Here is a 27,829-nt window from a genome sequence, read left to right on the forward strand (position 1 = left end):
CTCTTGAGAGTCCCATGGACTGCAAGAAGATCAAACCTATCCATTCTGAAGGAAATCAGCCCTGAGTGCTCACTGGAAGGACAGATCCTGAAGCTGAGGCTCCAATACTTTGGCCTCCTAATGAGACGAGAAGACTCCCTGGAAAAGACCCTGATGTTGGGAAAGATTGAGGGCACAAGGAGAAGGGGACGACGGAGGACGAGATGGTTGGACAGTGTTCTCAAAGTCACCAACATGAGTCTGGCCAAACTGCGGGAGGCAGTGGAAGACAGGAGTGCCTGGCGTGCTCTGGTCCATGGGGTCACGAAGAGTCGGACATGACTAAACAACAACAACAACAACAGCCACTCTGTGGGTTTTTAGAGGCACGGTGCTTCCAAATTATGCAGAACTTTCCACCAGCCACAACGGAAAGGCAGCTAGGCACATACTTCGCACTCCAGGATTAGGCCATTTGCTTTTCATGTGGAAGGTGCCAGTAAAAAGCAGCAACAACAACAACATTATGCAGAAATTCCATAAAAATCCATGGGAGTTACTTTTACACAGGGAATTTAGGATCGTTCCTTTTGCAACAGTTATGAAGGCTTGTGATACAAAGGCCTTGTTAAAAATTGCCAGTAAATAATATGACTTATAATAATAATAATAATTTATTATTTATACCCCGCCCATCTGGCCGGGTTCCCCCAGCCACTCTGGGCGGCTTCCAAAAAAACAGAAATTCTAAAATACAGAAATCCATCAAACATTAAAAGCTTCCCTAAACAGGGCTGCCTTGAGATGCCTTACCATAATCCACTGTCAATTTCATAGATCCACAGCTCATCGTTAGGTAAATAAACTTCATTTTCTTCAATTGACTAAGCAAAATAAGAAAGAAAATCATAGGCATACAAATATTTCATCAGGGTCACTGAAAATCTTCCTCTTCAATAACAAGCTACTTTTCATTTCAAATTATAGCTTCTCAGGAAGTGATTTGTATTGTGGAAGCAGTGCTGCACACTCATGGAATTACCTTCCTGTACACAGGAGTTTTGCTACCGTAGCCACCTAAGATGCACTCTGCTCAGAGTGCCACCAAGGTCTCTTGGGAAATTAAATTAAGTCTGGTTCAGCAGCAAATGGGAAGCAGGGAAATCGAGGCACTCAAAAGTATTGTTAAAGCAATGTAATAAAGAAATTCCTATTTTGAAGAGTTGCCCATCCTGAAAAGTATTAGTGGTGATCAAGACTTTCAGGAAGTATTAGGTATTAAAACCAGCCACCATAAACTGGGATATTTAATGCCTAATCTCAAGGCACAAGGCAATCAGGATTCTTGAGGAGGAGGAGGAGGAGGAGGAGGAGGAGGAGGAGGAGAAGAAGAAGAAGAAGAAGAAGAAGAAGAAGAAGAAGAAGAAGAAGAAGAAGAAGAAGAAGAAGAAGAAGAAGAGTTTGAATTTGATATCCCGCTTTATCACTACCCGAAGGAGTCTCAAAGCGGCGAACATTCTCCTTTCCCTTCCTCCCCCACAACAAACACTCTGTGAGGTGAGTGGGGCTGAAAGACTTCAAAGAAGTGTGATTAGCCCAAGGTCACCCAGCAGCTGCATGTGGAGGAACGGAGACGTGAACCCGGTTCCCCAGATTATGAGTCTTAGCGCTCTTAACCACTACATCACACTGGCTGAGCTAGAGAGGTGGAGACTATGCCACTCATGTGGAATTATTATTTTGTACTAAAATCAGTGTAAGATCTTTGTGCCTGAACAAAGGCAGGGAAAGCAAAATAAAAAAATTCCTTCAGTAGCACCTTAAAGACCAACTAAGTTTATATTTTGGTATGAGCTTTCGTGTGCATGCACACTTCTTCAGATACACTAGAAACAGAAGTGTCAGACCCTATATATATACAGAGGGTGGTGGGGGTGGGTGGGAATGGGAGATGGGCTGATGGGAGTGGTAAACCTGTAGATGGGTGTTAATGGCTGCTGATGGCTGCAATTAGTCCTGGGCTGAGGTGCTAAAGAAAGCTTGATCATGCATAATGAGATAAGAATCCGATATCTCTATTCAGCCCAGGTGCTTCCATGGTTTTAAGCTTGGTAATGATTTCCAATTCAGCAACTTCCCTTTCCAGTCTGTTCCTGAAATTTCTCTGTAATAAAACAGCTGCTTTGAGATCTTGTATAGAATGTCCTGGGAGATTGAAGTGTTCTCCTACTGGTTTTTCAGTCTTATGGTTCCTGATGTCAGATTTATGTCCATTTATCCTTTGGCGTAGGGTTTGGCCTGTTTGTCCAATATAGAGAGCTGAAGGGCACCGTTGGCATTTGATGGCATACACAATGTTAGAAGATGAGCAATTAAATAGTCCTGAGATGGTATGTTGGATGTTGTTGGGGCCAGTAATGGTGTTGTCCGGGTGTATGTGGCAGCAAAGTTGGCATCTGGGTTTATTGCAGGCTCTGGTACCAGTGTCCATGTTAAGTCTGGTGGTTGTATTATTGTGGGTGAGGAGTTGTTTAAGATTGGGTGGCTGTCTGTAGGCAATGAAAGGTCTTCCTCCCAGAGCTTGAGAAAGGGAGCTGTCATTGTCCACCCTCTGTATATATATAGGGTCTGACACTTCTGTTTCTAGTGTATCTGAAGAAGTGTGCATGCACACGAAAGCTCATACCAAAATATAAACTTAGTTGGTCTTTAAGGTGCTACTGAAGGAATTTTTTTATTTTGCTTCGACTCAGACCAACACGGCTACCTACCTGTAACTAAAGGCAGGGAAAGGCAGACTAGTCATAGCAAGGCACAACCTTCTCCCATACTCCCGTAGATCTCAGCAAAAGGTCTGCCGCTGCTCTTTCTGCACTGCTGTTCTGTGATCGTTTAGCTGCACACAAATGATGTATTTGGGAGAATGTGCGCATGTGACCTCCAAGCAGAACCAAGAACTGTATTTGTGAAACTGAAATGGCATCCCTCCAGTTTGCTAGCAAAGTCAGAGGAGAGAAACCACACCTAGAATCAGCCAGCTAATGGCACTGTGAATAATTATTTGAACGATGAAGTTTTGCATATGAGAAGTGGTGGTCACTGCCAGCGGTCCCTGGCTAATGCTCCTGTGGCTTCCTGCAACTGGTACGGTATTCAGAAGCATGGAGGCAGAGCATAGCTATCAAGGCTATTATCCTCCAGGAATATGTCCAATCCTACTCTAAAGCCACCCAGGACCATCTTGGCTGTGAGTCCTGGAAGACTTGCACCATGCCATGCAGGCATGTTTGTGCTAGCCGGGGCTGACATGGTAGTAGTACAGTGGTACCTTGGTTCTCAAACTTAATATGTTCCAGAAGCCTGTTCCAAAACCAAAGTGTTCCAAAACCAAGGCATGCTTTCCCATAGAAAGTAATGCAAAATGGATTCATCCTTTCCAGACTTTTAAAAACAACCCCCATAACAGCAATTTAACATGAATTTTACTATCTAACGAGACCATGGAGCCATAAAATGAAAGCAATAAACAATGTACTGCAGTCACACAATCAATCCATCCATCCATCAGTAGCTGAACTGGGTTCCACAGTCACAAAAACAAAGAGAGCAGCAAAAACAAAAATGCAAAATAAATAGCAAAAACAGGTAGACCTCAGCATAACACTCAAAACGGAAGTGTGGCACTCGAAACAGAAGGGTAACACTCAAAACGGAGCATGTTTGGTTTCCGAAAAAAGTTCGCAAACCAGAACATTTACTTCTGGGTTTGCAGTATTTGGGTTCCAAGTTGTTTGAGTACCAAGGTACCACTGTAGCCCAAAACATCTGGAGGGCGTCGGGTTGGGGAAGGCCACCCAATGCTTATATGGCCCCAACAAGGCTGGGACCAGTTTACCTGCAAGGTGGCCTCACCCCATAATTGCCCACCCAGCAGCTTCAATGGACAGAACTGGCACTGTTACAGGTGCCCCATGAGATCTATTCCACATTTGTAAGAATTCGACTTTTTCATGTGGCGGCACCTACACTTTGGAACTCCCTGCCTATTGACATCAAGCAGGGGTACACTACACTGCACTTTTCCCCATACATCATTATTTAAGCCTGCCCAGGTGTTTAGAAAGTGTATTCGAATTTTCATGTTTTAAGACTAGCCATTTCAGCTTTTCTTGCTGATAATTTTACTGTTTTATTATTATATTTTCTAAACCGCTTTGAGGTTTTATTCCTCCCCCCCCCCAATCAAGCGGTATTTGAATCTTATGACATGAAATGCTATCGGCGGAAGAGTGCGAGTGGCGGGGAAACAAGCATCCACGCCGCCCTTCTATTTATTGAATTTATATACAGCCCTCTCCCCGAAGGTTAAAAACATGGAGCTGAGAAATAAGCAGCGACCGCGGCTGTTAAATGAAGTCTCCTCAGGGCAGGGGGCGGGGAAATAGGCCGGCCGCCGCGCCTCGAAAAACCAGCGACCAATAGGCGATGGCGGTTAGGTAAACGACGGCCTCTCTCCCCAATCCCGCTTCGCCTCTACCTCCACACCTCCGGGGCCTCTCGCGTGCCCTGTCAGGCTTTCCCGCCCATTTTGCTCTCCTCAGCGAGCGGCCGAGTGGGCGGAGCTAGCGCCCATTCCCCGCCCTCCGTCTCTTCACCGTCTCCTCACGAGATGTTTTGTTGTCGCTCGCCCGCCCGGAGCCTCCCGCTTCTTCGCCGCCTCCCTCGCTCCTTCCTTACCACGTATCCCCCCCACACGTAGAGGTAGCCGCCGTCCACCACGGCGCAGTGCCCGCTCCGCTCCTCGGCCACGGAGAACTCCTGAAGCGGCGGGGAAGCGGCGGCAGCAGCAGCAGAAGGAGGAGTCGCCGCCGCCATCTTGACGCGGGGTGACAAGGGAGGTTGCCGTCGCCGCGTCGTTCCCTCAGCAACCGCGCAGCGCCCGACCGCTCGGAACGCGGGCCTGGCTCGGGAGCGCGACCCGGTTGGCCTTGGGAGGAGAGCCGAGGGCCGTCGCGGAGTCGCTTTTCCCTCCGCTTCCTCTCGGCGCGGATGCGCAGGACTCGCCTCGAGCCAACCGCCCCGAGAGTCGTTTGAGGGGAAAGGCGGAATACGCAGGAGAGAGAAGGGGGCGGGGGAAGAGAAGAAGAATAAACATCAGTAAACTGACGCGCTGTTGTCTTCGTTATTGTCTATTCGTCGTCTTCTTTGGCGATCACTCGTAGCCGAGTAAGATTGTCTTCCACAAACACGATCGTAAAACAGCACTGTGATAAGGGCCGGGGGAAAGGCAAATCCCACGGCCTTAGGGAAGGAATTGAAAACGAAACTACCTCTGGCGCGACCGCACTGGAAATACCGGCGCCTTGGGTCGCCTCTTCTTTAAAAGGGCCAGAAAAGGGAAACTCAAAAGGCCCGAGGGGCTGGAGCGGCTTCCCTAGGAAGAAAGGGTGCGACGTTTGAAGCTTTTTTAGTTCAGATTGAAAAATAGCGAGTAAGAGGCAACATGATAGAAGTTAATAAAACAACACATGGAAAGGGCATTATTTTATTTTATAAAGTAAGCATTATAGAAATCTTGTTAAATAAATAACCCAGTGCCCAGTAACGGTTCTTCATCATCATTGAACAGGTTGTTCAATGTCTTTGCTTTGATGAAGGAATTGAGGGGATGCTCATCCTCCTTTGGCGATCACACGAAGCCGAGTAAAATTGTCTTCCATGAGTGTCAGTGACCGTGGAGGCCAATTCTGGAGCCACATATCCCCACTGTGGAAGGACACTGGTGGGGACACTGGTTTCCTGGCTGTCAGCAAACATTTTCAGCCATAGCTGCCAAGTTATCCCTTTTTTAAAGGGATTTTCCCTTATGCTGAATAGGCTTCCTCGCGAGAAAAGGGAAAACTTGGCAGCTATGTTTTCAGCAGGGGGCCGGCCCACTGTCCCTCAGACCTTGTGGGGGGCCGGACTAAATTTTGAAGAGGAAAAAAAAAAGAATGAATTCCTATGCCCCACAGGGGGGCATTCCTAGGCCAGCCTGAAGATGCTATTATGGTTTGTTCTGCCCCCGAGCTGTGGCCCTTCCCCTGTACTCTTTCCATGCAATCACATTCTCCTTTCAATGTAGTCCTATTTACTCGAAGCAATTCTTAATCATTAAAAAAAAAACCCTCTATAATACATGCGGATCTTGGAGATGCATATGCTTTTCAGCACCGGATGATGCTGACTTCCCTTTTATTTTTATTATTTATATTTATTCAGGTGATGACGATCCGTCCGTCACGTCCAGCCCAGCAAGCATCCCTGCCGGGTGGAGGAAGCAGAGGCGGTGCTCCGACGGGCCGCCTTCTCTCCTCCTCCTCCCGAAGGGGCCGGGCGAGGAGGCGGTGGCGGGAAAACCGCTCAAGATGGCTGCGGAGAAGCTGAGGGGCAAAGTGGGCGCCGCCTTCAAGATGCACGGCTTGCTGCTCCGCGCGTGAGTAGCAGGAGCCGGAGGCGCTCTGACAGAAACACCCCGCGGGGGGGGGGGAAGCAAGACTGCCCCCCCAACCCACGTCCCTTGCAGGAAGGGGCGCGTTGTACACGTGTACGTGTGAACGCAGCCCCAGGCACACGCGGGTGCCGCATTCCCCCCGTGGCCACTCCGCTCAACGGAGGGGCGCTGACGAAAAGAGATTAGAAAGGGGATGTGCAGAGAATGGATCGCCCTTTCCCCCCATATTCTGATGACTTGGGGTCTCCTCGTGCGAAATGGATAGGCGACGTCGAAAGCTGGGGCGGCTCACCCTTGCCCCGCCCCGGGGATGTCAACTCTGATCAGCCCTAACCCTTGGCCAGGCATATGCAAACTCGGCCCTCCAGATGTTTTGGGACTACAACTCCCATCATCCCATAGCTGTCAGGTTCTCCCTTTTTTTAAAAGGGATATTCCCTTAAGCTGAATAGGCTTCCTCGCGAGAAAAGGGGAAACTTGACAGCTATGCATAATCCGTAGCTAACAGGACCAGTGGTCCAGGGACGATGGGAATTGTAGTTTCAAAACATCTGGAGGGCCGAGTTTGCCTATGCCTGCCCTTGGCCATGCTGGCTGATGGGGCTGATAGGGGTGGAGTCCCACAACATCTGGAGGAAATAAAAATAAAATATTGTCCAGTAGCACCTTGTAGACCAATTAAGTTTGTTCTGGTATAAGCTTTCCGAAGAAGTGTACAAATTGAACTGTGTCAGAACAACACGGCTACCTACCTGAATCTTAACACCTGGAAGGGCCACCATCAACCACAGGTTGCAAGGACCGTGGGGAATTCAGTGCTACAAGATGTGAGAAAGGTTTCTGCATACTAGGTTAGAAAGTTTTCAGAAAAAAAGAGCTAGGCCAGGCACCCCCAAACTCGGCCCTCCAGATGTTTTGGGACTACAATTCCCATCATCCCTGACCACTGGTACTGTTAGCTAGGGATGATGGGAGTTGTAGTCCCAGAACGTCTGGCGGGTCGAGTTTGGGGATACCTGAGCTAGGCAAATTCAGGAAGAAGGAGAGAGGTCCACCCGATGACTACAGTCATACCTCGGTTTATGTATGCTGCGGTTTGAGTACTTTCGGTTTGAGTATTCCGTGGACCTGAAAGTGTTTACTTCCGGTTTCCGCGGGGCGCGCATGCGCAGAAGCGATCTAATGGCGCTTCGCGCACAGGGAGAAAATGGCTCCCCGGAACCAATTAGGTACTTAAACCGAGGTACCACTGTACTTGGGAAAGGAGCTGAATGAAGTCTCTGGAAGAAGTCTCGCTCCAGATCAGGTCACCATGGTACACGCTCCCACAAAGCCCTTCCTTGGGCACCCGCAGGCAGTGCCAGATTTACGTATAAGCTAAACAAGCTATAGCTTAGGGCCCCACTCTTTTGGGGGCCCCCAAAAAAATTAAAGGAAAAAACATCTGGATGTACATTTCCAAAATATAAGATAAAAAACAAATAAAATAAAACTTACAATTATTATTTCATGTTATAGCAAGTTTCTAGGGACTAGATTATGAGTCTTTGTAAATTGTGTTTCTAAAGGACCTTTTGTTATAGCCAAATGCCAATGTGTTTGCATTATTAAGTTTGTTATGAATAAAAAATCATTTTAAGTTAGAGCTTAATAATTATTTCACTATTAATATGCTTAATTGTATTTCACTATTAATATACTTCTAAATTGTATTTCAGTTCAACAATTCCTTTGATAAAATACATATTTTGTTATGTGCAAATGGCTTTAGATACCTATTAGATTCATAAATGACCATATAGCATCTATTCAACACAAAAAGCAGCGACAATTTGTTGTTGACTGCTGGACATAGAAAGGGCCCCATTAACTTCAGTAGCTTAGGGCCTCATCAAACCTAAATCTGGCCCTGCCTGCAGGTCCCCTCCCTCAGCTGAAATTAGGCTCCAAAGAAGCAATATACAGTTGCACCTTGGTTCCTGAACGCCTTGGTACTCGTACATTTCGGTTCCTGAATGCTGCAAACCCGGAAGTGAGTGTTCCGGTTTACAAACTTTTTTGGAAGCCGAACGTCCGACGCGACTTCCGCAGCTTCCAGTTGAGTGCAGGAAACTCCCGCGGCCAATCGGAAGCTGCGCTTTGGTTTTCTAATGTTTTCGGAAGTCGAACAGACTTTCAGAATGGATTACATTCGAGAACCAAGGTATGACTGTATTTTAGTTGGCAAACTAATGATTCAATAAACACAGGTTTACGTCTGCGTGCCAGCATCATGTGCATTATTACGATCGTTTCAATCACATCTTGACTAATTCTGTTCTCCTTTATTCTTTAATCAGAGAAGCTACCAAGTATCTCACAGAAGCTCTTCAGACAGTTAATGAAGCGGAGCTTGAAGATAAGATAGAAAGTATAATTGATGCTGTTGAAAAGCAGCCTTGTAAGTAGAGTTTTGGTTATCTTACATGCTTTGAAGAGAAAAGAAAGTTGGATTCTTAAAGAGTTTTGTGGCATCCTTGTGTGGCTGTGGTGCTCATGGTATCAAGTGTGTTAAAGTTCTGTGGATCTAATAATTGGCACAATAGATGGCAGGGGCAGAACTTTGGGTCAGAAGCCTGCATGCGCAACCAGCAAATTGAGCCTGGTTTGCCAGTCCAGCTCTGTTTAGCTTCTCCTTGCTTAAAAGATTGTAATTTTGTTGTGACTTCTCTTGAAGCAAAGGTATTTTAAAATGCTTTGTAAAATACTTCTGTAGCCTGCAGATGCATAGGTTACCATTTTAATCTTTTGAATTGTTCTCTTTAGTGTCATGCAATATGATTGAAAGGGCCATGGTGGAAGCAGCAGTCCTGGAGTGCAGCCAGTCCTCAGATGACACCCTGTAAGTTGGCATCAATTCACATAGAGGAGTAAACAAACCACTGGGAACATTTCTGCAATCAAATTCAGTTAATTGCCATTTGTAGCCCACCCTGCTGATATTTCAGATTTAAAACTCATTAACGCTAGCCCCTTCTTTAGACTCTGAGGGATTGTAATCTTGTTCTCACATTAAAATGGCACGTATAGGGCTTCTTTTTCTTTGGCGATCCCTCGTAGCTGAGTAAGATTGTCTTCCATAAACACGGTTTTAACAATGAGTCCGTGAGTGACTGTGGAGGCCAATTCTGGATCCACACGTCCTTCCACAGTGGGGACATAGGTTTCTGAGTGGGAGTTGATCACGGTGAGGGTTTGCTATGTGTGCCTTCCTCTTAGGACATTTCTCCCTTTCATCCTGAGTTCAAGTGTCTTCAAAGTCCATGACGCCTTTGGTAAAGGCTGTTCTCCAACTGGAGCGCTCGCAGGCCAGTGTTTCCCAGTTGTTGGTGTTTATACTACATTTTAAAAGATTTGCCTTGGGAGAGTCTGTAGACCTCTTTTGTTGACCACCAACATTACGCTTCCCATTTTTAAGTTTGGAATAGAGTAGTTGTTTTGGAAGACGATCATCAGGCATCTGCACAACATGACCAGTCCAATGACGTTGATGTTGAAAAATCAACGTCGTTGGACTGGTCATGTTGTGCGGATGCCTGATGATCGTCTTCCAAAACAACTACTCTATTCCAAACTTAAAAATGGGAAGCGTAATGTTGGTGGTGAAAAATCATTGCTTTGACATGGGTGATCTTTGCTTCTTCCAGTACACTGGTATTAGTTCGCCTGTCTTCCCAAGTGATGTGTAAAAGTTTTCGGAGACACCGTCTCTGTGGCTTTTGCAAGAGATCATTAGCTAGCCTTAGAAAGAAAATGTTTCAAAGAACATTTCCTAAAAATGCAGAAGCTTTCCTTCTGGGAATAATAACAGAAATCCCAAAAAATCACACTACATTATGGATGGATGTGACTAGAGCGGCCCGAACTCTGGTAGCACAGATGTGGAGAACAGATGCAGTACCATCACAGGAAGAAAGACACCTTAAAATATTAGATTATTTAGAACTCACCAGCATGACAAACAGATTAGGAAATAAGGACGATAAGAAACTAAAAGAAGATTTAACAATATAGATAGGTTTATGGAAAAGTACTATAACAAGAAAATAAGTGTAACAGGCTGTATAAATACTCAGCAGTAGACGTGACAAAGTAGGATAGTCATAGTGTATGGCAAAGAAAACAATTTAGTAGAGTAAAAAAATGCAGTTTCAAAAGATATCAGATAGGAAACCAGGGAAAGAGTGAAAGGGGAGTTAATGTCAATGTATATAAGAGTGGAGGAATAAGTTATGTTGTGATTATTGCTCATATACATATGTGTTAAGGAACCCAGGTGGCGCTGTGGGTTAAATCACAGAGTCTAGGGCTTGCTGATCAGAAGGTCGGCGGTTCGAATCCCTGCAACGGGGTGAGCTCCCGTTGCTCGGTCCCAGCTCCTGCCCACCTAGCAGTTTGAAAGCACATCAAAGTGCAAGTAGATAAATAGGGACGCTCCGGCGGGAAGATAAACGGCGTTTCCGTGAGCTGCTCTGGTTCGCCAGAAGCAGCTTTGTCATGCTGGCCACATGACCCGGAAGCTGTCTGAGGACAAACGCCAGCTCCCTCGGCCTATAGAGCGAGATGAGCGCCGCAACCCCAGAGTCGGACACGACTGGACCTGATGGTCAGGGGCCCCTTTACCTTTAAATATGTGTTATACAGTATTTAAGTTATTTTTCTTTTCTTATTACCTTGTGCTTGACTGTAACACAGTATACATTAATGGTATAATTATACAGAAAAGCAAATGATAATAAAAAAGAATATCTTTTAAAAAGAAATCCATGAACTTGACTGTCAGTTATTTAAATGAGTATTGAGGACTCAGCTATACAGCTGCAAATAGAACATTTTAAATGTGTTAAAATATACAGTGTGACACTAGGTGGTGATGGTGAGCCTTAAGGAAAATTCAATGTATTTTTAAAAACGCTTTTAAAAAAAAAGCATTTTCAGAATGTTTTTAATATGCGTGCAGATTCCACCTCTGCCTTAGCTGGATACAGCCCAGTAAGTTTGGAGTGTACTTTGACTTACCGTAAGTCCTCTTCAGATGTTCTACTTGTGTGTAAAATCAATTTGAGGGCAGGTAGGAGAGCACTAAGCTTGTAACCTGAACTATGGCTCATTTAGCTGTGGTTAGCGAAAGCAAGCAATCTTCGTAAACCGTGGCTTAGTTACACTAACCATCCGTAAGATAAATCACAGTTTGTCCAGGAGTGGACAACAAACACCCCCTTTGTCACCACACTGCAACCTGGGGGATATCCAACGAAGGTGAATGTTTGGAAATTTAGGAAGGAGAAAAGGAAGTCCTTCTTCATACAGTGCACACTTAAACTATGGAACTTGCTGCCATAGGAGACAGTAATGGTAATCCACCTGAATGCCTTTTTAAAGGAGTCTTAGACAAATTCATGGAGGATACTGCTATCAGTGGCTACTAGTCAGGGTGGCTGTATTGCCACAGAGGTGGCATGCCCCTGGTCACCTGCTGGGAATCAGAGTGTGCTGATGTGCTAGTATTCGGCTTGTGTGCTTTGTATAAGCAAACGGTTTGCTACTGTGAGAAAATAGACCTTTGGTCTCATTAACAGGGCTTTTTTGATGTTCTAGAGAGCCAGTGTGGTGTAGTGGTTAAGAGCGGTAGACTTATAATCTGCGGAACCGGGTTCGCGTCTCAGCTCCTCCACATGCAGCTGCTGGGTGACCTTGGGCTAGTCACACTTCTCTGAAGTCTCAGCCCCACTCACCTCACAGAGTGTTTGTTGTGGGGGAGGAAGGGAAAGGAGAATGTTAGCCGCATTGAGACTCCTTCAGGTAGTGATACAGCGGGATATCAAATCCAAACCCCTCCTCCTCCTCCTCCTCCTCCTCCTCCTCCTCCTCCTCCTCCTCCTTCTTCTTTTTCTTCTTCTTCTTATGACACAACAAGCTGGTTAATCAAAAGCCTAAGGGAAAGCTTCTGAACTCCTTGAGCTGTCCCAATGGAGTATTTGAACCCCGAGGGAAGCCATTTTATTTGCGTCTGCTAGAATAAATTGAAAATCAAAGTAACTGTATTCTCGCTGTTCAAGCAAACGTAAAGTGATTTTAATGTAAATGTGAAAATACATGAATAAGATATAGTAGGATAATGAATCAAATTGTTTTTAAAGTGATTTACCCCCCCTTTAAAATGCATTCATATGTATGTGCCTTACTGTGCATTTCTTTGTTTTAACCCCCAGGGAAAATATTTTCAACATTATTGGAGCATTTGATATCCCCAGATACGTTTACAATTCTGAAAGAAAGAAGTTTCTCCCGTAAGTTCTTGCTTTGCAGTTTCTGAAGAGCCTACATCCCAACAATTGTTTCCCCATTTCCTCAGACCAGGTTTGACTTATAATATGCAAAGGTTTCCTAGTTCCCTATTTTAGCACAGAGGTGCAGGTCAATTCTATGTCCAGGGCAGCTGTCTACCAGCTCCACCTGGTACGCCGGCTGAGACCCTACCTGCCCCCAGAGTGTCTTGCCAGAGTGGTGCATGCTCTGGTTATCTCCTGCTTGGACTACTGCAATGCGCTCTCCGTGGGACTACCTTTGAAGGTGACCAGGAAACTGCAACTAATCTAGAATGCGTCAGCTAGACTGGTGACTGGGAGCGGCCACCGGGACCACATATTTCCGGTCCTAAAGGATCTTCATTGGCTCCCAGTGTGTTTCTGAGCACAATTAAAGTGTTGCTGCTGATCTTTAAAGCCCTAAACGGGCTCTGCCGAGTATACCTGAAGAAGCGTCTCCACCCCCATCATTCAGCCCAGACACTGAGGTCCAGCTCCGAGGGTCTTCTGCTGGTTCCCTCACTGCTAGAAGCGAAGTTACAGGAAACCAGGCAGAGGGCCTTCTCAGTAGTGGTGCCCTCCCTGTGGAACACCCTCCAGATGTTAAGGAGATAAAGAACTATACAGTCGTACCTCGGGTTACAAACTCGATCCGTTCCGGGCCGCAGTTCGTAACCCGAAAAGGTCGCAAACTGAGCGCTATTTGTGCGCATGCGCAAAGCGCGATTTTTGCAATTTTCGCGCGCCGTTTCTGCGCATGCGCGGGGGCGCGCGACGAAAACACTTCCGGGTTTGCGGAGTTCATAACCCGAAGTGTTCGCAACCCGAGCGGTTCGCAACCCGAGGTACAACTATACAACTTTTAGAAGACATCTGAAGGCAGCCCTGTATCGGGAACTTTTAATGTTTGATGCTTTATTATGTTTTATATATTGTGTAAGCCGCTCAGAGCAGCTGGGGAAGCCAGATAGGCAGGGTATTATTATTATTATTATTATTATTATTATTATTATTATTATTATCATGCATGCACACTTTGTGCTCACTTAAAATCCACCTTTACACAAGTCTTTGTAAAAATTGATTTCAGCCTCTCAATGACCGGCCATTCTGCTCCAAATTTATTCGGCTCTGCCAGGGATAAAGCAGAACTGTTTCGTGAGCGCTACATCATCTTGCAGCAGGTGAGATAAAGCGGGGAAAGACTCCATCAGATACATATTCATGCCATAAGTACATGACAAGAGTGCTGCTGAATCGGACCCAAGGACCCATGTAGCCCAGCATCCTATGCCCACAGTGGCCACTCAGGTGCTTCCAATGCCCACAGAAGGACTTAAGGGCAGTAGCCTTTCTGTGCTGTTTGCCCTCCAGCAACTGATATTGCAAGGTATGCTACCCCTGGACAAGGAGGTTCCACTTACCTACCATGGCTGACAACTGCTGACAGTGTCCTCCTCCTTCACGAATTTGGCTTATTCCCATCTTAAAACTATCTGTAACAGTGACTGTCACCACATGCTGTGGCGGCGAATTCCACGAGTTAATTATATGTTAAGCAAGCAGCTGCAGTTTCCTTCCAAATAATTAACTTTGTAGCTGTGGAACATCATTACCACCAAGCTTGTAAAGCACATATCCCAACCATAGGAGGCTAGGATTGTGGTTCATGTGAGATAATAGCTTGAGGGCATCATTGCATGGGGGGGGGTGTTTTAGCCATAACTGCATGGTGCTTTCCCTTGCTACCTGCCTTGTATTTCCCACTGTGCAGAGAACGCATAGGCACGAACTGTTCACACCGTCTGCTATTGCTGCGCCTGCAGAGGAAAGCAGAAGTAAATTCCAGGTAAAATTTAAAATGTTTTCATTGACTTACTTAAATACCGGTATTTACAGAATTTGTATCCTGCACCTTGCAACACAAAGCCCTTTTGGAGACTTTGGGCATGGGTTTCTCAAACAGCAGCTCCGATTTTTCCTGAGAGCAAACTAAGGAGTCTTTAAAAAACCGCTGAAAGCCGTTTGCAGTAGGGCACCAGGGGCTGACATTCAAGGGGGGGGGGAAGTACCGTGTTTCCCCTTTTTTAATACGTAGTCATTAAGTAAGCCATGGCAGGATTTCTAGGCATGTGCGAAACGTAAGACATACCCCGAAAATAAGACATACCTCGGAGAGGTTTGAGACCATGTGGGAGGGGGTGCATGAATTGAGCGCGTTGCCAGGCGAGCCGCGCTGGGAGCCTCCCCGCTCTTCCCAGGACTTTTTTCCACTCGGGCCGAGCGCCCGGACAGGGAAGCCCCCCGGCGTCGGGAGCGCTGCTGGCCCCTTCCGCGCCTCTGGAGCATTGTGGGCTGCATGGCCCAAGGCTGAGCGGCGACGGGAGGCCCGCTGGCCCTTCCGTGCCACCAGAGCAACGGACGGCGGCGGGAGCGCTGCTGGCCCCTTCCACTCCTCTAGAGCGTCGTGGGCTGCATGGCCCAAGGCTGAGCGGCAACGGGAGGCGTGCGGGCCCTTCCGTGCCCCGGGGCAATGGGTGGCGGCGGGAGCGCTGCTTGCCCCTTCCGCGCCTCTGGAGCGTCGTGGGCTGCATGGCCCAAGGCTGAGCGGCAACGGGAGGCGTGCGAGCCTTCCGTGCCGCCGGGGCAATGGGTGGCGGCGGGAGCGCTGCTTGCCCCTTCCGCGCCTCTGGAGCAACGGATGGCTTTTTTTTCTAGCCGCTTTTAAAAACAAGGCGCTGGACTGGAGGGACCTTTGGTTTGGTCCGCCTGAGCTCTTTCTGTTTAAGCGCGGGAGAACAGTTCTTCGGAGAGGCTCTCCCAGCTCCCGCCTTGGGCTCTGCAGCACCACCTTCCACACAGAGGAAGCATGAGAAGCGCAGCTGCCGAGGGCCCCGCTGACCCCCGCAGAAGCCATCACGCCCCTCCCTCAAAGCCATGTTGTGCCGGAGCAGCCCAGCAGCTTAGCCGGCAACGTCTCGCCCCGCTCCCAATCCGCCTTGCCACCCACGACTGGGCCATTTCAGATTCCACCCCACTCCCGCCCTGCCTCCTCAGCCGCTGTGCGATCAAGCCCCCGCCAGCCAGCCGCCCAAGCCTGGCTCCTTGAAGGCTTCGCCTTAGCAAAATCCCTGCCTAGGCTGGAGCTGGGGGAGCCTCGCGCCATCGCTTCACACACCCGCTCACGGCGCGCCCCAAGCACCAAGCTACCCCGGCGCGGGACCTGCCCGGTTCCCGCGTGCGCAGGTTCAGGCCGCGGCTTCGGCACCGAACGGACGGTGACGGGAGCGCTGCTGGCCCCCTTCTGCCCCGCCGGAATGTTGTGGGCTGCATGGCCTCGGCGCCCGGAACCGGCGGCTGCTGCAGCGCCAAGCAGCGCCCCGAGCCAGCGGCCTGTCATAAGGTACCGACTACACTTTCCTCCCTTCCTGTATTCCGAGAGCCAGTCTCTGCAAATTCCACCCTTCCTGTCTGCCTTATGAGACCAACGAGCAACAGAAGGTACCGTAATAAAATAAAATAAAAACCTAATAAAAAATTAAGACATCCCCTGAAAATAAGACACCTTGTGTTTTTTTGAGGGAAAAAAGTTATAAGACGGTGTCTTAAAAAAGGGGAAACACGGTAGCTCTAAGGGCCTTGTAGCTAATTTTTGAATCTGGGAAACGCAAGCCTTAACTAATTTAATTTGTCTCTGATTGTAGCTCAAAACTATAGAAACTCTCTTGGGGAACTCAGCTAAAGTTAAGGAAGTTATCGTTCTGGGGATGATAACCCAGCTGAAAGAGGTAAGCTGTGCTGCACTTCAGCGGCTCTTGATATGACTTTGCTGTTCAATGTTCTGGTGCTGATGCACATGATTTGTGTTAAAATGTGACTGGGGGAATGGTCCAAAATATTCAACTAATAGAAGCAGAAGTGTGGTTTTTTACAGTGGCGTGACCTCAAGGGGAGTGTTTTGAAGCTGAATGGCTTGGCCCTAATTACTTTTATCCATATTTTTAAGGGGAAGTTTTTCTTGGAAGATCCAACAGGAGTTGTCCAGCTGGACATTAGTAAAGCAATATCCTTTTACATGCATCCTAAGTTAGAAAAGAGACTGAACAGTGAGATAAACTCTTATTTCCCCTTTTGCATTTCTTTGTGGACTTTCTACTTTTTTTTCAATTCTTTTTTCCTACCTGTAGTTTAATCATTGTATAGGGTATGTATTTATTTATTTAATTATTATTATTATTATTATTATTATTATTATTATTATTATATTTTGCTTTCTTTTTTCTCATCCAGCTACTACAAAGTTTTCCTTTCTCCAACTCCCTTTTCGTTTTTTTCTCATGTTGATTTTTAGATGTTAAGCCTGTGGACTGGGGCATCTTCATTTCATTCCTGTACAGTACCTAGTCCTCACTAGTCTCCTTTGTTTCAAATGGGCAGGCGTTGAGTGTTGCTGCTTTTGCAGCCAAACAGCAGGAACGGTTTAATTAAAAACGTTCTTCCCACCCAAGAGTGCTTACACAGCTGCCTTTTTGTCTTTCTAACTATCAACTTGCCATGATCGCGCACAGCTGTAGTCATCATAACCATCTTCCTGCAGATTCACCTAGAAATGGAAGTTTTCTGTTCCTTCACTTACTACTCAGCTGACAAAAAACCCCAATATTTTTGTATATAAACATTTAAGAATGCTTTCTTAACATAGCCAAAGTTAACCACAGTTGGGGTTAAGAAACAATGACTTATTGGACAACATAATCAGAAACTTAAAGTCTTCTTGAGGCTGCACCAGTCTCACGTTTGTGCATGTTGCACCGTAGTTTAGCATTGTGGCTGCACAAGGCCATTGTGGTCACTATAACTGGAAGTTTTCATATAAATTGTGGATAGGAGTAATTTACTGGGAGTAACAAGCAGTTACTGCTATCACTCTGGGAATAGAATCATATAATTGTACAGTTGGGCAACCTCTGGCAACACAGGAATCAAATAGATGGCAACTACTCTGGTTAGTTGCAATAAGATGTTGCAAAGTAGGTTAAGAATCCTAAATCAAATTCTTTGTCTTGGAAACTCAAACTTTTAAGAATAATAATGGTGAAGCATTGCATAGTAGTATGTGCTACATAACTATTACGAAATTCAGGTTTTCCAAGGTGATTTTTTTTGATGTTGTTAAGGAATGAAAGAGAGCAGGTGCTTGGTAGAGGGTTAACATCGGGCATGAAATAGTTCTGAAAGATTGATCAGGGGCTCCACAAGGCCCAGAAGCCCTAAGTGTTGTTCTTCTGGCTTCAAAGCTCTCTGCAGCCCCTGCCCAATTTGCATTTTTACAACAGTGAGAAGGCCTAAATGTTATTGTTCTATTTTAACCAACACATGGAAATATTTTGATTGTTGGCTTCCATGTGGAGAAATGAAGGTGCAAAGAATATTCACAGCCTTGCCTAAAGTCTGTGTTTAGAGCCACAGCTGTTCATTTGCTTTGATTAGAATAATTAGAACAATTTCTATAGTGCCGCCTACGTAGCAAGAACATCTTCCTTAACTGTTTTGTACCAGTTCCACAGTGGCTTATACACAGAGTCATGTTTTGTTTTAACAGAAGGTAAGCCAGATCATTTTTTTTCTTCTCAAGGTTGACTCTTTTCAGTAAGGTCAGACTTGTTAAGCTGATGATATATCCAAGGATCTGAACAAATAAGGGTGGGTGGAGAGAAGAGAATTGTACCAGAGGACACCGCCTAGGTGTTGTTCTAAGGCTATGAACAGAACCTATTCATATAGAAGTTGTGTACACCACCCATACACTCCAGCAGAGTACAGACTGCATCAACAACTTAAGTGTTATTTTTATTATTAATTAGATTTTTTTAACCTGCCCTTCATCATGAGATCCTAGGGTGTGTTATAACAATTTAAAAATACAATATTAAAAACAATTAAAATGGATTATAATCCAGAGAATAAGGTGGGTCCTAAAATATCTACCTCGGGTGTCGAAGGCACCTAGACTGGTGACTTGGAGCTGCCTCCGGGACTATATAATACCAGTCCTAAAAGATCTACAAATTTACCATTTAAATAGATGGTAAAATCAAAGGGCTCTAAATAAATAAATAAATAAATAAATACACTAGCTGTTCTTAAAAATCCAGGAAAACAGAAATGTTTTTTATCTGGCATTGCAGTAAGCAGACCTGTAGGTGGGCCTCCTTGAGTAAGGCATTCCTCTAACCAGGTTATTCTTCCATGCTTCTTGTGGGGGAATTTTCCTCTTTCCCTTATGGAAAAAAGCCAAACTCACTAAAAGGTACATGGGGAGCAGATCCTTTATTGCATTTATGAATCAGTAGGAGATTAGCTTGTGGTTTTTCTGTTTGTGTATTATTTACACATTTGAGAACCTGGGAGAAGAAGAATGTAAAATATGTTGAGAGCCTGGCATCTTCGGTGGAGGATGTGTAGTATCAATGGGAGTGATAGGTTTAAGCATACCATGATTTTTTTGAATTTGGAAAAAAAACACCATGCTAATCTTATTTCCTAGGCTGGTATGAAGATGAAATATTTCACGTCAATGCATTTGGCTTTCCCCCTACAGAGCCTTCTACAACAACTAGGTAAAAAACTATAAAACTATCTTGAGGAACTGATGTTGGGATGGATTTTGTAATGTGGATTATAATCAACAAAAAATTGAATTTCAGAAACCTTATGCAGGCGAGGGACATAGTGAGCTGGGTTGGGGAGTCAGTGATCAATGCTAGAAGATACAGCCCCTCATTTAAAGCCATACTCCTTGCAAGCAACAAGTGACAAACTGAGGACGTGATCTGGGAGAGGAATGAGCTTAAATGGAGCCTTTTGGCATTTGCTGTTCATGCTGTAGGGCGTATTATGGAAACACAAACTTCTTTGGAGGGCCTTCTTCGACCTCTGTAAAATCTTCTGCGAAACTGAAACAGCTGGAAGAAGAAAATGAGGACGCCATGTTTGTGTTCCTTTCAGACGTTTGGCTGGACCAAGCAGAAGTTTTGGAGAAGCTGCGTATTATGTTTTCAGGTAGCTCTGTTGACCCATATTTGTCAACTGCTTAAAGGTTTCGGTTGAAATGTGAAGCAATATGTACAAATAAAAAAAGATACGTGCTACCAGACCAAAAGTCAGTAATGTTCCTTGTTCCTCTAACCAGGTTACTCCTCCATGCCTCCAACTTGCTTCTTCTTCTGTGGGAACTTTTCCTCTGCCCCGTATGGAAAAAACCAAATTCAATCGCTAAAAGGTACTTTGGAGTCAGCTGCTTTATTGCATATTGTGAATAGTTTGTGGTTTTTTCTGTTTGTGTGTTGTTTAAACATTTGAGACAGTTCTGTAGAGATATCCCTGGTTAATAATAATAATAATAATAATTTTACGTATACCCTCCTCTCCCCGGCCAAGACCGGGCTCAGGGCGGCTAACACCAAATATAAAATACAGTAAAAACATTTTAAAAACAAACAAACACAAACAAACAAACAAACAGTTGATTAAAATATAGGTTAAAATGCAGCCTCGTTTTAATGGTAGCCCATAAATCAAGATCAAAAGGGGTGAAAACGTCAAATATTCACCAGGGCCAACTATCCATGCTGGTCCTACATGGGCCATCAAAAGGAGCTGAGGGAAAATTTATACAGTATACAAAATCCCACATAAGGGGTTCCATCAAAAATTAATAAGTAAGTAAATAAACAAGTGACTTGTTCACATGCTTTGAAGGAAGCTGGTGGAATGTGGTGGCAACTGAGCTGTTTCCATTAGAAGAGTTTACCCATTTCAACACTGAATGAAGTAAAGCGGGAGGGGGTCACCATGGCAGCAGGCTCATATCCTAGAGAATGCCATGTTTATTAGAATATGCAGAGCCCCCCCCCTCCGGTGTTCTCAGTGTGCCTTTTCACCCAGAAGTGGCTGAAATGGAGCTACGGTTTCCCCCAGCTATAATTCATATCTCAATTCAAACTTGCTTAGGTTCAGTAATAAAAATACTGCCTTAGTGAACTTTGCATTGTGAAAAATAGCTTCCACAAAGCCATTTACAATATAACCAACTGGTTTAGTTACTTAAGGTGGGGGGGAGGTGTTCTGTGTAACTGTTGTTCAGCTGTTGATGTAAGATGTATATTGGTTACCTGTGGATAAGATGAGAAAATGTAGGAATATCTATGCAGTTTCATAGGAAAGCTTTTATGGTTGTACCTCTAGGTTCACTGAAAGCCCTTGCAAATATCATATGTGAATACCCCAGTATCCATCAGAGGTATGTGCTGTGTTTTTATTTCCTTGGTGAAAAATCTTACTGAAGATGTGCTTCAGATTTGTCAGTTAGAAAAATTCCACCCTGCAGAATTAAGTCTCACTTAAAAAAGAAAATAAAAGAAAGAAAAATTGGGTCCATTCACACCAAGTATTGTATACAGAATTTTGATAAGAGCTACTAAAAATTTCATTCTCCTTTGTTCAACCTCACTTAAATATTTTGTTGTGGTTGGCATCCCGTCTGTCTTGGGAGACAATGGGAGATTGCACCTTTGTTAGCTAGAAACTCCTAGGTAGCTACAAAATCCCCAAAAAGCCTTTCATTCACCTGTCATAACTGGAGGTTTATGTGGCCTGTCATCCACTTCTAAAACTTTGGTTGTATTTGAGTAATGTTGCCATTTACTTTTCTGATGCTTTGATTTTTACCTATCAGTTATATTAAATGTAGTTATGTATTCAACTATTTATAGCAGTCGATTTGTGTTTGTTCCTGGCTCTGAAGACCCTGGCCCAGGCTCAATTTTGCCAAGGTATGCTTGTGACTTGACAATTAAGGTGATTTATCCAAACATCCAACTACTGTATGAGAATACGCACATTTATTTCTAATACATACTACACAAATTTATTTCAGGCCGCCACTTCCTGAAAACATTACTGAAGAGTTCAAACAGCAGGTGCCATTTTCAGTCTTCACTACAAACCCTTGCAGGTAAATGTCCCAATTTAAAGGGGATGTTTTAAATTGAGGCCTTTAATATGTGTCTGATTAATACTACACATAACATTACATATTTGTGTAGGGTTAATACTCTGGATATCCAGGGAGAAGCTGTGTGTGTTTCTGCCTTGCTGATGGTCTCTCCTGGATGCCTGTTTTTCACCCTGAAAAAATAAAATTGCGCTTCTTCCTTCCAGAGTCCAGTACTGCACTCAGGAAATAATAATCTTTAGAGAAGACCTGGTAAATAAGATGTGCCGGAACTGTGTCCGTTTTCCTAACAGCAACTTGGATATTTCTAATCATGTAAGGCAAAAAAGCATGAAACATTTGGGGATAAGCTTCTGCAGGTTAGGTCGTTACTATTACTCTAGCACATGGGTAGGCAAACTAAGGCCCCGGGGCTGGATCCGGCCCAATCGTCTTCTCAATCCAGCCCACGGACGATCCGGGAATCAGCGTGTTTTTACATGAATAGAATGTGTGCTTTTATTTAAAATGCATCTCTGGGTTATTTGTGGGGCATAGGAATTCATTCTCCCCCCCAAAAAAAATAATAATCTGCCCCCCCAGGTCTGAGGGACAGGGGACTGGCCCCCTGCTGAAGAAGTTTGCTGACACCTGGCATGATTATTTTTAGTAATAGAGTAAGAAATTAAGGAAGAGATCCTGTGTAATATGATCAGGCACCTGCTTCTCATTCCTTCCCTTACCTCTGCATCTCCTCCGCCTCCACCTGCTCTGGAAGGGTGGGGAGGAACTTTCTGAAGCAGATTTGGAGGAGATGGGGAGGGCTGGGGAGGGAAGAAGAGAAAGCAGAACTCCTTATATGCAAGCATATTTCTTTGTTGTTTTTATACTACCCTTCATCCAAGGATCACAGGGCCATTTTAAATAAGTGGGCTGTCCAAGTGGACTGCCACATTTGGCTATCACCCAGAGAAAACCACCCAGTGGTGTCTGTTTGCCAGCTGAATGGACTCCCACTTGTACTCTGGGTGATATCCAACACTGTGCAAGCAGATTTCTGCTCAAACAGTGAGACTGCCTCTTCTCTGCTGCCCCCCCCATGTGCCCTCCCAAATCTTCAGGGGCAGGAGCAAAAGGGGAACTTTTGGTATCCTGAAGAATGCAGCATGTTTAAAGTGGCCGCCTCATTTTAATTTTCACACCCCCGAAGTTCTTTTCTGTTCCGGTGCATTTCTGTGCAAATAGTATGGGACACGTATACAAGAGTTCTACCGAGGGAGAAGTAGTCATCATTGAAAAGAGAGAGAGAGAGAGGAGCTGAAATCCCATCTTCTTTCTTCTGCATATACTGTAGAAACTTTTACATATAGTTAATGGAATGTGTGGGTGGATTCTGATGACTAAATTGGATTCCAAATGGTTCATCTTCCATACAAGAGGCCTTGCAGCTGCTCTGCTCTGGAAAAGTATAGCTTCCCCAAAGCATGGTCCTCAGATATCACTTCAGATGCTGTTGGTAGCATGGGAATTTCATTGGGCCACAGTAGTGTTCCCCAAGTCACTGCACAACTCTGCAAGACTGCAGAGATCTGAATGAGTCTCAATTCTGACTTAGTTTACCAGATTTAGAACTCAAAATGAAGCATATAGTGCTATTTTTAGGTAAAGGTAAAGGGACCCCTGACCATTAGGTCCAGTCGTGACCGACTCTGGGGTTGCGCGCTCATCTCGCATTATTGGCCAAGGGAGCCGGCGTATAGCTTCCAGGTCATGTGGCCAGCATGACAAAGCCGCTTTTGGCAAACCAGAGCAACACATGGAAACGCCGTTTACCTTCCCGCTGTAGCGGTTCCTATTTATCTACTTGCATTTTTGACGTGCTTTCGAACTGCTAGGTTGGCAGGAGCTGGGACCAAGCAACGGGAGCTCACCCCGTCACAGGGATTCGAACCGCCAACCTTCTGATCAGCAAGCCCTAGGCTCAGTGGTTTAACCACAGCGCCACCTGGGTCCCAGTGCTATTTTTAACATGTGCTAATCATCAGGAAAGGAAGATGGTTTTGTGATTTACAGTATATAGGCGTTTGAAAGAGGTTTTTGCTTTCAAATGGAAACCAAAGTAATTTGTGTGCCCTTGTTCTTTGCCTTGCAGTTTGTAAAGACTATTTTATCACAAGGGCATCTGACTCCATTGCCCCTTAATGTTAGTCCTGTCTACTGGGTCTATGACTACACATTGAGAACCTACCCTCTTCCGGATCTCATTGTCTTTGCTGACAAATATGACCCGTTCACTGTGACCAACACTGATTGCCTCTGCATAAATCCCGTAAGATCCTATCTCTCTATCCACCCTTCCCTTCCCTTCTTCCTTTTGTAAGCATGATGAAAAAGTGTCTAGCAAAAAAATGAAAATGTTTAATATGTTGTTAGTACACACTCTTAGTTGGGATTGCTCCTACTTAGCGCTGCTCATTCTGATGGATATATACCGCAAGCATTTATGTAGTTTTTCCAAAACAAAAAAATGGTAAGTTAACTGAAAGTTATTGTACCTGAGTTTCATTCCTTCCTTTCATTATTATTTTTAAATGTTGCTAGGTGGTGGTGACTAGTACTTATTCTTATTCAAGCAGTGCACTGTTTTGTTAATTTGGAGCTTCAGATTCTACTTCAGTCTGGTGCTAGAACAATGTGTCTTTGAAAATAGTGGCGTGGATCAGCCTCTTGGAGGTGTCCCCCGTAAAGCTGAACAAATGGGAGATGCATTGTGTTATAGGGAAAGCTACTGATTTAGCATTTCCGGAATCTAAATTGGGTCCTTTTGGAAAGATCCAGGCAGGAACGCAATTGTCGTTTCAAAACAAAAGGCAAATGTAGAGAGTTCCTGGGGCATCCTGCACAAGGTGAGGTGATAGCCCACCCATGGGGCATTTCCTCCTCATTAAATCTATTTAATCAAGGTTCTATTGCCGTGGCGACAAGAACAGAGGAAGCTGGTTTTACATTGAGTCAGATTTGGTCTGTGTTGTCTATGTTGACTGGCAGTGGCTCTCTAGGTTTCAGATTGGGTATTCCCAAGCCTTTCTAGAGATGCAGAGGACTGACCCTTCTGCATGCAAAGTAGATGATGTACCGCTGAGCTACAGCCCTTCAGAAGTTCTTAAGAAATCCAAATGACGAGCTTCAAAAACTAAAATCCTTTCTTACCCCCCTCATTCCAGGGATCTTTCCCAAGAAGTGGCTTTTCATTCAAAGTATTCTACCCATCTAACAAAACAGTGGAGGACAGGTAAGGTCTTATTTTTTGATATAAAATCAAAAAGGCCCCCTGCTTTTACAATACAAATTTGACCGTTATTTGGGCTGCTATCTGTTGTAAACTCTTTGTTTGGTGGAACAAAGAGTTTGGTGTTTGACTGGGATAAAAAATATACTGTTCAATATATAAAGCATGACTACAGTAAGCCCGCAACTTGGGCACATTTAATTGGTGCGTATTCAGCTTTATGTGCTTGGCAAAAAAAAAAAAGTAAAAAATTTAGAAGTGGGCGGACGTCTGGGTAAGAAGACTTTGGCAATCCCCTCCACAATTGAACCTAGTGTGTCTTAACTATATGACAGGCATGTTCAACAGGTCAATCACGATCTACTGGTTGATCGTGGGGCATCCCTGGTCGATTGCGTGATCCTGATCGATCTCCTCACCCACCCCCCAAAAGGTCAATAACTCCCCCCCCCGCAAAAAACCCAACTTTGGTCAATCTAATGGGTAGATCATTACCAGTTTTTTAATAGTGGGAGTAGATTGCAGTCTCTTGGGAGCTGGACATACCTGCTATATGAGATTTTGGCTTTTGGTTCCACAGAATGTAACCCCTGCAGGGTTACTGTACTCACAAGGAAAAATCCATACCCAAGAATTTCAGCCCTATAACACCCCTGTATAGTTACTAGTGGCTAACAATGTGTCTGAATAGAAGGGTTTTAAAACTATTCAAAGGAAGATTGAGATTCAGATGAACCTTTCCAGGGAGGGAATTATGAAGCTTATCTACCCTCTATATACCAAAAGGATATACCCAAGAATGTGCCCGCTATGCTATTTTGCTCTGCAGAACTTGTGCTTTTGCAAGTGCCCCTTCATGCTTGTCCTGCTTAGTAGGCAATGGGTCCTCTAGTGTGGCACCACCCATTCTTGAGAACTTCCTGCCCATTAATATTTCACAGGTGCTTTCAGTGAACTGTTCTCCGTGCCTGCTAAGAACTGTGTAGGCATATAATTCTAGCATTTCAGTTTAACAGGAGTATGTTAGCTGTTCACCAGTTTTAAGTTTGTTTTAAACTTTTATGTCACTTGCTTTTAATACCGTATTTGTTTTCTGTTGGTGTTTTTGGTATTTTAACTGTTTTGTTGTTAAACTGCTTTGGGGTCTTTTTTTGTTCTAGTAAGTGGTAAATATAGTCTGTTAAATAGAAACGAATAAATCTCTGTTCCTGTTTTGGAACTCTTGCCCTTGGGTAAGAACAGGCATCCCCAACCTTCGGCCCTCCAGATGTTTTGGACTACAATTCCCATCATCCCTGACCACTGGTCCTGTTAGTTAGGGATCATGGGAGTTGTAGGCCAAAACATCTGGAGGGCTGCAGGTTGGGGGTGCCTGGGTAACAACATGAATTTGGACCAGTCTGCCTTGTGAATACATCTGTCTAGAATTCTCCGTGATGCATTTGGTTGTGCATTTTTAGTAAGAGGATTTTTCATTCACATGTTTTTATTCACAGAATGTAAGCTATAAAAGATGAATATAAAATACAGTAATCTATATAAAATGTAGATACAAGATATATTAGAATATAAAAGGCTGTATGCTTTTTTTGTATCCTTACCGCAAGGACAATGCTTAAAGGCAACAGTGACACCTAGCTAGTGCTCTCAGTTAAGAGTGGGCATTACAAAATTTGTATAACCCCCACCTTCCCACATATTTGTAACACAACCCTGAAATCTTATTCTGCGTAACTGGCAGTAATTCTCTTAGGTACATTTGTGATTTTCAGACCAAGCTATGGCTTTTAAAACCTTTCCTTTATAACTAAGCTAGTAAACTTTAAGCGACCCCGGCCATCTGGAAGACAGCCAAGCTGAATTTTAAGGGAATTAAATCTGGAAGCATTAAGACTCACTGATCTGAGGCAATCTCGGTAGCCTTCCATGTGAAGTGTATAGGGTTCCTTTTTTGTTGTATTAAACAGAACTTAATCCTCAGTGCATGGGACAAAGCATTAAAAATCTGTGTGAAGTGGGCTCTTTGTGTCCCCATCAAGCGCACTAATCTTGGATCTAGAATATTCACGTAACTTTAATCAAATGTGAGGGTTTAATTCTATGTAACCATAGGAACAGAGATATCTTAGAATGGCAAACTCCTTTGAAGTTGCTAGTGCTTATTTTATAAACTTTTAAAAAGTAAGCATTAAGGCCGAAGAAAGAAGGTATGAAGTTAGTTTCAAGAAGCACCAATGCAGTTATGGTAACTTGCTTTTTTCTCTTCCCCCCAGCAAACTTCAAGGTATTTGAATCTCAGAAAATAACAGTAGATCAAGTATTCTGACTTTAATACCATGGAAGCACCACTTCTGGAATCATGGATTTTATTGTATGCTGCTATTACAGATCTTGAACGTCTTGTAAATAAACTTTCAAATAATGGATGGAATAGGGTTCTGGCATACTTGCATAAGTCTTACAGCTCTACAGTACTTGAAACAGCGATGGCGCAACGGCCCAACAACTTTTCCCCCAAGTGAATTTTATTCGGACAAAACAAATGGTGCCTGGATCCTGACTTGAGAAATGTGTGCCCTTTTGCCTGCTGCTGCCATAAGAGTTTGTGGATGGCCTTTCTGAATTTGGGGGGATGGGGGAACCACTCCAAAGGGGTTTGAGAACCTTCCAGTACTGCTGAACTTCAAGGGCCAGCAGCCTTGTTCTATGAGGAAGAGCACGTGAAA

The 27,829-nt window shown here is 44.6% G+C and overlaps 2 protein-coding genes across 3 annotated transcripts in view; one reads left to right on the forward strand and one right to left on the reverse strand.

Moving 5' to 3' along the window:
* Nucleotides 1-5,096, reverse strand: part of KLHDC1 (kelch domain containing 1) — a 21,577-nt gene extending 16,481 nt beyond the window's left edge. For both annotated transcript variants that reach the window (XM_060269667.2, XM_060269539.2), the window contains exons 1-2: nucleotides 4,717-5,096; nucleotides 793-863 (exon numbers count right to left, since the gene is read on the reverse strand). In XM_060269667.2, coding sequence (XP_060125650.1) covers nucleotides 793-863; nucleotides 4,717-4,854 — 209 coding nt within the window. In that variant the 5' untranslated portion in view covers nucleotides 4,855-5,096. The remainder of the gene's footprint in view (nucleotides 1-792; nucleotides 864-4,716) is intronic.
* On the forward strand, nucleotides 5,094-27,529 carry POLE2 (DNA polymerase epsilon 2, accessory subunit). The gene is made up of 20 exons (XM_035140887.3): nucleotides 5,094-5,205; nucleotides 6,241-6,454; nucleotides 8,812-8,912; nucleotides 9,278-9,353; nucleotides 12,724-12,801; nucleotides 13,910-14,003; nucleotides 14,594-14,668; nucleotides 16,524-16,607; nucleotides 16,826-16,882; nucleotides 18,376-18,424; nucleotides 19,367-19,439; nucleotides 19,709-19,881; nucleotides 20,012-20,101; nucleotides 21,067-21,121; nucleotides 21,594-21,653; nucleotides 21,758-21,835; nucleotides 22,042-22,150; nucleotides 23,967-24,143; nucleotides 25,039-25,106; nucleotides 27,377-27,529. Exons 2-20 carry the CDS (start codon nucleotides 6,387-6,389, stop codon nucleotides 27,393-27,395), a joined length of 1,584 nt encoding a protein of 527 aa, XP_034996778.3. The 5' UTR covers nucleotides 5,094-5,205; nucleotides 6,241-6,386; the 3' UTR covers nucleotides 27,396-27,529.
* The last annotated feature ends 300 nt before the right edge of the window (nucleotides 27,530-27,829 follow it).

Source organism: Zootoca vivipara, chromosome 1 (assembly GCF_965207765.1).
Source record: "Zootoca vivipara chromosome 1, rZooViv2.hap1.1, whole genome shotgun sequence".
In the NCBI taxonomy this organism is placed as follows: Eukaryota; Metazoa; Chordata; class Lepidosauria; order Squamata; family Lacertidae; genus Zootoca; species Zootoca vivipara.